This window comes from Desmodus rotundus, chromosome 10, assembly GCF_022682495.2.
Source record: "Desmodus rotundus isolate HL8 chromosome 10, HLdesRot8A.1, whole genome shotgun sequence".
Lineage (NCBI taxonomy): Eukaryota > Metazoa > Chordata > Mammalia > Chiroptera > Phyllostomidae > Desmodus > Desmodus rotundus.
In genome coordinates, this window is record NC_071396.1 from 74,511,524 (window position 1) to 74,522,330 (window position 10,807).

Below are 10,807 nucleotides of genomic sequence, written 5' to 3' on the forward strand. Positions count from 1 at the left end.
ACAGCTGAATGAAATTACGGCATTTGCATATAAATTATTTCATTTAACCCTAATAATGAAAACCTATGAAGTAAGTATTTTCATGATTCTCATTTTGCAAATTAAATATGTTCAGGTTCAAAGACATTATATAACTTGTCCAAGATCACAAAACTAAATAAAAAGGTAGTTTATAGAGTGGGGAGTTGGATAATAATCCACTTAGCACAAAAGTCCTTTTCCCAGGACAAATTATAAAGATATATATAATAATGACAAGGACAATAATGATTGATAGCTAACATTTATTAAATGCTGGCAACTATTCAAAGCACATTCCCTGCATTATCACATTTAATATTCCTAACAGCCCTATAAAAGTCTATGATTAATCTCATTTGAGGATGATGTGTTTGAGTCCTAAAAAAGTTAAGAACTTTGCCTAAAGTCAGGAGGCTAGTAAGTGGCTGATCTGGGTGGAATTAAAAATTATATAGTCATACTCCAGAGCCCATGCTTTTCTTAACCACTATGTTATACTATCTCCATGACTAGAAATTACTATATAAATGAGAGATGGAAATACAATTAGGATGAGATAAGTAAACACTTTAAGAGTGAATGATAATCATAAAATCATTTTCTTTGTCATACTTTTAAGAAAGTAGTAAAATTTAAGCAATCTATGAAAGAACAAATCGAAGATGTATACCTAAAAGAGAATTTTTTGATAAAGCTGGAAATTTAAGAAGATGGTTTCAATTAGTGAATTTTGTATTATGCTTCTAAAATACATCAAGGTTCACAGACTAGATATTATCTGTTCAAGGCATACAATTTTTCAATTACAATTTACAGAGTCAATTATAGCAGTGGTCCCCAGCCTTTTTGGCACCAGGTTACAGTTTGTGGAGGACAATTGTTTCACAGAACCCAGTGGGGGTGGGGGGGTATGCAAAAATGTTCCTATTAGTCAAAGATAGGAAAAACAGTATCAGCAAGAATGACAAAAACTGACTGAAACACACCAAAACCATTTAAATGGTTTCCATAATGATGTTAAAAATAAAAAAAGAAATAAATAAAAGCTGGGTATATCTTGTTTGCTAAATAACACTTATGGAATGGATCAATAGGTTCTTTTGCATACTAGCTTTTCAGGCAATGGGAAACCACAGTTAGGAGACCGTAGAGTGAGAGGCCAATAAGGGCCAGGATATACTCCTATATTCCCCTGGTTCCCTCACTTAAAACATGCTTCTCTCCACTTAAAATCACACCCCTTGTCAAACAGCCCTCTCCATGGAGCTACCCCCTCCCCCAACTGCTCTCTTCCGTGTCCTTTCAGGTCTAGAGGTGATTGCAGCTCTCATCTCCATTGTTACTAGTTCCAGGGTACTGTGCTATGCATAAATTCTTTAAATATTGTATATATCTTTGAAAATAATGTCTTTCTTAAACTTCCCTCAAACTGTAGCATGTCTATCACACTAAGGCTCCAAAATATCTAACTCTGAAAAGTGGCAATTAAAGAGAAACACTACAGCATTAATCCTATATTTTACGACCTCTATTTCATGGTAAACAAACAGTTCTATAGATCAGCAGTCCCCAATCTTTCTGGCACCAGGGACGGGTTTGGTGGAAGACAAGGGGGGACAGGAGACAGAGTTCAGGAGATTCACTAGCTTGCCCACTGGGGGGACGGGCAGAGCGACAGGAGGCGGAGCTCTGCGGGAGCTTCGCTGACAGCCGGTTCCCAACAGGTTGGGGACCCCTGCTATAGATAATGAGTGAAAGTTATTAAATTCTTAAGTTCTCGAAAGAGACTTAAAAGATCCAACAAACAAAAACAACATGTGGACTTTGGATCCAAATTCTAATAGCGCAACTGTAAAAAAATATTTTAGACAACCAGAGAAATTTGAGTATAAACTGGGAATTAATGGTACCAAATGAGCTTTTAATTTTGTTAGACACAATAATGGGCATTGTAGTAATATAAGAAAAAAATTTTTTTTAAGATGCTTACTGAAATAGATAAGGATAAAATGATTATCTGGGATTTACTTTTAAAGTATTTTGGCAAGGAAAACGGTGACTGATGAAACAAGTGTGACAAAATTTTGAAAATTGCAGAATCTGGGTAATGGGGATTCATTCACCTATTTCCCCTACACTTCAATGCATGTGCAAAATTTTTCATTTAAAAATTACCAAACAAAATTAAAATCTATGTTCTTTACACTATCACCATAGTTTCCAAACTTGTGTATGTCTAAGAATCCATACCTTGTGCAGAATCCTAGGACTTATACTCCAAAATTTCGATTTTGTTTGCCTAGGCATGGGCCCAGATTACATTTTTAGGGAATCCTCAAATGAATCCGATACAGAGAATCTACACTCATATCTGAAAATTATACACTTACACTACTTTATCACAAGTCTTTAAATATATCTTAAAACTTAAAGAAAGGGCATGATCATATCTCTTACCTCCCCTTCAAACATGATCCCACTCATATTTGTTCATAATTTATTCTTCACCTGAGACTATAAATTCCATGGAAGCAGAGCCCATGTTTGTGTTTCCTCACCATGGTGTCCCTCATGCCTATCAGAGCACACAGTACATACCAAATGAACTTTTGTTTAACGAATAAATGAATGAATAAGAGCAATGAGAAAAAAAGAGTTAACTGCAGTCTAGTATTTCCAAATTAGTTTCAGGGAACAATCTCATATAACACTTCAATTTCTTGCCAAAGGTCAAAACAGGAAGTATGGAATAAAAGACTATAAATAAAGTATGGAAATAACAACAAAATAGTAAAAACAAATAAACATGGGAATAAAGAAGGAGCACAGGTTAGCCTACCTTTTAAAAGGAATTAATTATAAGATAACCTCTCCCCTGTCTGAGACCTCAAAATCTGAACATCTAACTTCCTACTAATTGTCTAGAAACTATTAGGAAAATGTACTCAAATATTTCACAATACCAAACAAGGAAAGCAGGTATATTAGAGAAGTAAAGTACATGTAGACATTTTGAAGGATACACAAATCAGTAATTTAATCATTACTTTGTTCAAAAAGTATAAACCCCCTAGAGTTATAAACACAAGTCACAAATGCAAAAAAGAGTAAGTGCCAAATATAACAATTAAAAATTTGTTTAGGATGATCTACCAAAGCTATAAAGAACTAATTTCAAAAACAGCACTTAAAAAGATGGTTCCTACTCTTATATTTTTACACCAACACCATTTAACTTTTTATTTTTTACATAAGAAACCAATGACACACTTTTAAAGTTTTTACGGAAGTATAATAAATAAAGACTCACAGAATTTTTAGAGACATCATAGACATCAGCAACTATATGGCCCAACTCTATTTTACAAATGGAGAAACTGAAGCCCAGATAAGAAAAAGGATTTACTTGGTTACAGAGATTTAAAAGTAAAATAAGGATATGCCAGTGCTCTGAATTTCTACTCTAGTCTTTTCACTACACCATGCTAATAGCATACTTTAAAAAAATAAATATTTTCCACTGTGAAATGCAGTACTATCTGCTCATATTCGTGTACATACATGAGTGTGGTGTTCATCAGCTATTCTCTGGACGTAAACTAAATGAATGTACCTCTTTTTCAGTGGGGATGGGAATGGAGAAGTAGAACTACTGAACTATCTTCAGCAATACAACTCAATATGTAGTATTTTGTGGTATGTAGGCTATTGTTATATATAATAGAATCTCTAGTTTTCACCATATGTACACATCAAAACTTATAATCATGAAATAAAACTAAACTGTAAAGTTATAAAATGTAATCTAAAACTGAAAATTTACTCTTTGTTCATTATAAAATTTTATATTGGCTCCTTCAGGATTAAAAACATTTCTGACTCAAGAGATTAATGAATGGCCCAATTCATGTCTCAGCTGTTAACTCTGAGCCACCTCTCTATACACCCACAGAGTGCTTGTAGTGCAAGAGTCCATTTAACATATACTGAAAATATAAAAGATACACAAAGAAAGAAAGCAACAACTAAATTTTCACAAACCAGCTTCCAACTGCCTTTCTTATCAATTTTAACCCTTGGCACAAAACAGGTACCGCTATATTATGAATACGACTAAATGAATAAACAGGCTTTTGGAGACTACTGAATTCCATCTCACTGTCTCCATTTTCAGTTACAACTGGCTTAGAAACTTCAATAAAGTACAGCTGGGTTATGAATTTATGGGCATGACTTGAGGTGCCAGATAAATTCCTCTGCACTTAGAAAAGACAATAAATATCTATTTCCAAACTAAGCATGATGACTAGCGTATAACAGGAACACTATAAATATGACAAAAATAATAGTTACCAATTAACAAATGCTTACTAAATGCCATATGCTGTGATAATTGCTTTGTCCATATTACTTGATCCTTAAAACAATCTAGTACCATTATCCCCCACTTTCCTGAAAATGAAATGAGCCTTGAAGAATTAACTCACCAAAATCATCTAGTTAGAACACTGCAAAGCCTACATTTGAATCCAAGTTTAGACCCCACACACAGATTTGCTGAACAAATCAACGGAGTAATTTATTTTCCTAAATAATTCTTGCAACACATTAACATCAAAACGGTCTGGTCCAAATTGATCAGATATGCAACTGATACTGGTAACACCCATTAACTCACTAATTATGAACAATGGCAAGCATATAGCTTTAAGTCCCAAAGATTTAATCACTTCAGGTCTTTTCTTTCAGCACCAGCACCATAATGCTAAATTCGATCTATTCAACTGGCAGGACATACAGGGGAAATATACAGCAATAATCTAAAATATGGGATGCTCGCCAAAATCTGTTGAAATAATCTGATGTGTGGCCTACGACTATCAAAGTTAAAGTTCAGAACAAAAATTCCAGCTGTGCAACAAGGAGAGTAGCAGGTAGTGATGACAAAACAGGTAAGTGCATTGGAGAAATCTTATTTTGAAATAGGAGGAATCTGAATGATAACGTGACATCTAAGTAGAGATGCCTAGTAGGCAGTCAGATATTTAGTATTTAAAACAAACAAATGAGACTAAAAAATAAACATTTGGATATCATGGGCATAGTGATGATACTAGTTGAAGCTGTAAGAATGTATAAACTCTCCAAGAAAATGAAGAGAAAGATAAATATCATAGGCCAGAGACTGAGGCTAAGAGAAAAAAGAAATCAGCAATGAAAAGATGGAAAACATTGGGTCAAGAAGCCCAGGAAAAGAGAATTTAAAGGAAGAAAACCTCAAAAACAAACTTAAGTTTGCTTTCTACATTCTAAAAAACTAACTAATAAAATGTGGTAGCAACAAATATGTCCAAAGGGACAGCCTTGCTAGAACTCTGTATGCACTGTTCAACTAATATTGATACCCTTCCCTCCTTTCTTACCCACCCATTGCTACACCTCCACCAGCTAAACAAAAACTAGAAAAAAAGGACATGCTCTTAACTGGCATCCTGCAGGAGTGTGCTACACATGCTACAGACAAGATAGCTGTATTTTCAAGAAATATTAAAGTTCAAGACAAGTGTATACCTAACCCTCCCACCCACTTAACTTTGTTCTTCCTTTTTAATTTACAAATCACGTGCATTTTTTCCTCTGGAGCAGTCAGACTTAATTAAACTCTACCCATTACTGTTTTCGAAAGTATTCAAAACTACTGAGAAATTGTTAACAAGCCCCAAATAAAAATAATTCTAAGGTAAAAAAAAAAGTTAAAAAAGGAAAACAGCTCTTCATTATCACTATAAACTCTAACATGGACCATTAGGCAACAGAATCATTTATGGTACTGAAAAGAACCTGACTTACACAAAAGTAAGGTTGAGCAATTTGGATGAACTAGGAAACAAGTAAATAGTTACCATAATATTATCTTGTATATAAAGATTATTTTAGCATTTTTATTTGCAGTATAAAAAACAGATTTATATATTCCTTAGAATAAATCACGTGTTCAAGAAAAGGTTGGATAACCATTTACCAATGCTCTTTCCAGCTACATTATTTTATAAGTACTAATCTCATCATTAGTACCTCAACAACAACAAAAGAAACTATTTGGTGCGTAAAGTCATTTGAAAGATATTCACCAGCAAATTCTTCTAATAACAACAAGTTTGGGAACTTTCATTTTTGAAGAGAGGATCTTGTCAAGGAAGTGAAGCACAAATATAATTTGAGATTACAATAAACAAACAAACAAATAAATAAATCCTAGAACCTGAGTGCTGCACATGGCACATAACACATACTCACTAAGTATCGGTTACCTAAATCAATAAAGACCAAAATAATAGATAAAGGCAATTAATTTAAAAGGGGTATCAGCCCACCCTGGCCAGGTGGCTCAGTTGGTTGGAGTGTCATCCCATATACCAAAAGGTTGCTGGTTCGATCCCTGGTCAAGGCACATACCTAGGTTAAAATCAATAAAAACAGATCCTCAGTGAGGATTTAAAAGGGGTACTGTCCCTACACAAGATGTCCAAAATCCAGAGAGGGAAGAGTAAGAACAGACTCACAGAAAAAGATGAAATTACTTGATAGTGTTTCTCAATGGTAGAATGAATGAATGACTACTTAATGATAAACATAAAATATCATGCAAAGAAAATTCATGCTAGACACTACAAAACTGGAAAAAGGATTCTGTCTCCAAAAAAATTTTTCATCTTTATCAGTTTAGATTAATACGGTAACAAAATTTCAACAGCTATCAATAAACAATTATGAAACTAAACAAACAAAGAGGCCAAGATTGTAAAATTACAAGGGGAAAAAAAAATCAGTCTTTTGATTATTTTCTTTCTTAAAATATTTTTTTGGGGCTCCAAGATACCTGGCTGTCCTAACTCTGAAAAGCCTTGATTGCCTACCTTCTTGACTCTTCCTTTTGTTCAACTTTCATCTTTTACCCTTTATCGTTATATCACTTTCAACTTGCATCTCTGTATGAATGACTTCCAAACTGTTATCTTTAATTATGAGCTCACTTTCAAAGAGCCAAATAGTCTAAAGGTCATTTCTTTGTGGTTGTCCCAGTATCCACTCAAATACAACAAATCTAAAATTGAATTTATCTGTTGCCTATTCTTCCGAAGCTATTTTCCCAAACTGACTTTGCTGTTTTCACTAGTCTCCCTATATAACACAGGCTCAAAATTTTTAGGATCATCTAACTAGTTTCTCTCCCTTTGGCTCCCTCTTCTTCCCAATCCTGCTAATTAAGTTCCTTCAATGGTTCCTTCCCCATTCTAATGCCCCAATTTTGGACTTTAATAACTTCAGGACTATTTAAATAACGTTTTAAAAGCTCTCCAACCTCACCCTATCTCCAGTCTCTTTCCATATAACCCATTCTGCACACAACTACCAGATTCATTTTCTTCATTCATCCTGGCACAGTCCTGTTTACAAATATTTAATAACCACAACATACTAAAGAAAATGTAAACTCCTTGCCTAACAATCAAATCCTCCACACTATAACCCCAATCTATCCTTCCAACTTTATCTTCTGCACACCTAAACATGTCATAGCCAGTTATGTCTCCAGCCTCCACATATTCATGCTATCCTCCACTCCCCCTATGAATACCCTTCTAAATCCTATCCATCTGTCATAAGCAACCCTGGCTCACCCAACTCGCAGTGATTGCTTATTTTCAATACCCAAGAACATATATTACCTATACCAACTATTTGAAATTTATCCCATATTTTCTCAATCTGTGAAGTGTTTTGCGTTGTTTCTGTGTATGTATGTGAGATTAGGTCTTGTTTTCCTAAATAGATTGGATTTCCAAGGAAAGAGTCTATGACTTACCATAGTTCAATAAATCTGTGAGGTTCCTATCAAATGAAGCCAAGTTAACAGCCTAAAAGACCACTAAAGTTAAAAAAAAAAAAAAAAAAAAACCTACTGTACTATACCCTCCCTACTACTTCATGGAATAAGGTGATCAAAAAGTAAAGTAAAAGCAAACATACCATATGGAAATTTGATAAATATTAAAAGAAGAATTAGACTTCCTAAAAGTTATAGAAATCCTTACTAGAAAGACATGTTCTAATTCCTCCCACTACTCTCATTCAATAAATGTTTTAAATTGTATTAAGCATCAACCCGCCTTTCTGTTTTTCAATACGAAGAGCATCCGCAACGTGGGTGAGACATTTCAAACACACAACTCACAAGACTCATTTCCATAATGAAGGATGCTTAGAGTAATTTTGAAAGTTTTGGAAAAAAGCACTTTCTTGTAAAACCATACACATCAAAAAATATACACAGGTATGTAGAGTAACTAAAATGCATGTTAATTTTAAATAATTTACATGATTTTCCTGATTCAAGGTGAAATTTTTATATATTATTCCTCTAAATGGCATTATAGTACTTTGTTCACTTAACACCAAGTATTGTGTACATCTAACATTAGTTCTGAGGAGGCTGTAAATTACTACCCAGATACATACTCCCCAAAACTTTAGAGATTATATGGTTTGTTTGGACTAAAATAGAAGAACTATGTAACTTTTAGTTATTCAGTAAAGTAAAAGAAGAAACAAAGAGTTTGCTACTATTAGTATTAGAAGAAACTGACGGAACTCAAAAACTTCAATTACTTGTCTAAGCTATCAACCACTGAAGGATTTTTGAAATAGGATTTAGGTCTTTCATATCATAAGATCTTCTTTAGAATGTTTTAAAAGTGATATTGTTAACCACCCCACCACCAAACATGGCAGATAGGGTTAAAATATCTGTGCGGCACTTTTGTAATCAACAACATTGTAAAATACATTAATATTGTGATGACTTCTCATCAGTTTCCTTGGGTTTTCACACTTTAAATGGTCCAGTAAAAAGTTCCTTCAGACTCAAGTCACCTGTGACATTTTGACTCAAAAATCACTTCCTCGATATCGATTCTCCATTGTCACTTCCACGTCTAAAAACTAATTTAGGAGCTAAACCCTAAATGAAAATTAGTCTTTCCAATAATGCTTCCAAACCGATCAAAAGAGATTAATATTACTAAGATCACCATTCTACAAACTATATACGTCGTAGTAAGAACTTTGACGTGGTAACTTTTTATATGACACCCGCCAATAGAGATTTATAAGTATCTCTTGTGTAATGATGAACTGAATCAGAGCTAAAAGTTCAGAGAGTAGTTATAGTTAGTTACAGAGTCAGTTCAATGATAAAGAGCACCACCGTAGGAGACTTTAGTGGTACTCCCAAGATTCTTCGGAGGGAAAACACCAGATTTTGGTGCTTCCCAAGATTACGCACAGCTGCAAATTTCTTCTGCAAATAACTAGACTGAAAGCAAGAGGAAGGCAAACACATTCCCACACAAGCAAAAGAGAACAGTGCTACTCACCAGCAAACAATCAGAATTCACTTCCGATTTGGGATCCCGCAGCAGGTTGTCGATTTTTTCAAATCGAGTCTCAAAACTGTCCCCAGTCGACATGTTGCTTCTACTGTGACAATACCCTCGTACCAGCACCAGCAGCGGAAAGTAATTTCACCCAACTTCCTCCGCCGGTGGGTTCGCAGCCGCGGGGTGGAGGAGCCGGAACCTCAGGGTCACCAGGTGCGCCCGGTTCCCCCTCCTCCTTCCCCTCACTGAGGGGATCTCCGCTCTCCAGACCCCGGGCCCGGGGCAACAGCGACCCACAGCCGCTCGGACGCCCAAAGTCGCATCCCACCAGGCAGCCCCTCACGACAGCCGACAGCGCCGTCGCCACCGCCTCGTTGCTCCCGCGGGGTGCTTCAGGCTAGCGGGCCCCAGCCGCCTTTGCCAGGGAGGGTGCCCCGTCCCGAGATGGGCAGGAGGGGGGAGAGAAAGAGCAGCCGGGTGGAGACGCCTCTGGGCAGCAGGGAGGGAAAAGAGGAAAGGCGAAAGCCAAGGGCGGGTGCGGAGCTGTGCCAGCTGCCGCCGCCGCTCGGGCCACGGAACGGGCCCGCTCCGTTCTGAAGCGCTTTAGGCAGTCTAGCCCCGCATCGTCGACTGCACTTGGCCTGGCCAGTCGCACCGATCCGTGTTGGCCGAGAGCTGGTCCTCACTTTCCCATTTTGTCCCGTCGCTGCTGGGGCGTCTGCTGTGGGGTCTGGCGGAGCAGGGCGAGGTCGGTGCCCGATTGAGTCTTGGAAAGTCTGGAAAGCGGGCGGTGAGGAAGACTAGAGTCGGTCCAGACGGCTGCAGATGGGGGATCTTCTGGGAGGCGCTGTGGCCCCGGCTGGGGAAAGGGCAAGTGGCGACGGCGAATGCCTGGGGGGGTGGGGCGAGGGGGGCCGTGAGGGACTAATATGTCCGCCTTCCTGTTTAAACAAACGGAGACCGCCGGCGCGAACTGCGCATGCGAAGCGCGGACACTAGGAAGGGGGAACCGGCTGGGACTCGCGCCTGCGCACCGCCTTCTCTGCGGAGCTCGACAGGGCGGGGCGGAAGGCGGGGCGGAAGCGGGGTTGCTGTCCTTCCTTCGCAGACTAATGGTAGAGGCTGGAAGTGGGGACCAGTCGACCGGGTCGTGCGGCCGGCAGTCCGCAAAGCCCTTCCTTTGGCAGGCTTTTCAGGAGCCACACAGGGTTCCAGAGCTGCTGTGGAAGACGGGGCGGGGGCGGAGCTCTAGCTGCCTCTGGTCGCGTCTTGGCATCTGCCGCAGCTCTGCTTCCTCTGGGCTGCAATCATCCAGGGAATTCTAACTAGAAACGGTGCTTGTTTTT

The 10,807-nt window shown here is 37.9% G+C and overlaps 1 protein-coding gene across 2 annotated transcripts in view; it reads right to left on the reverse strand.

The window, feature by feature from the left end:
• Positions 1–10,475, reverse strand: part of ROCK1 (Rho associated coiled-coil containing protein kinase 1) — a 151,698-nt gene extending 141,223 nt beyond the window's left edge. The window contains exon 1 of one of the 2 annotated variants that reach the window (XM_024580571.4): positions 9,459–10,475. In XM_024580571.4, the coding sequence (XP_024436339.2) occupies positions 9,459–9,551 (93 nt within the window). In that variant the 5' untranslated portion in view covers positions 9,552–10,475. The remainder of the gene's footprint in view (positions 1–9,458) is intronic. The other variant, XM_024580572.4, reaches the window with a different exon arrangement.
• Between the last annotated feature and the right edge of the window lie 332 nt (positions 10,476–10,807).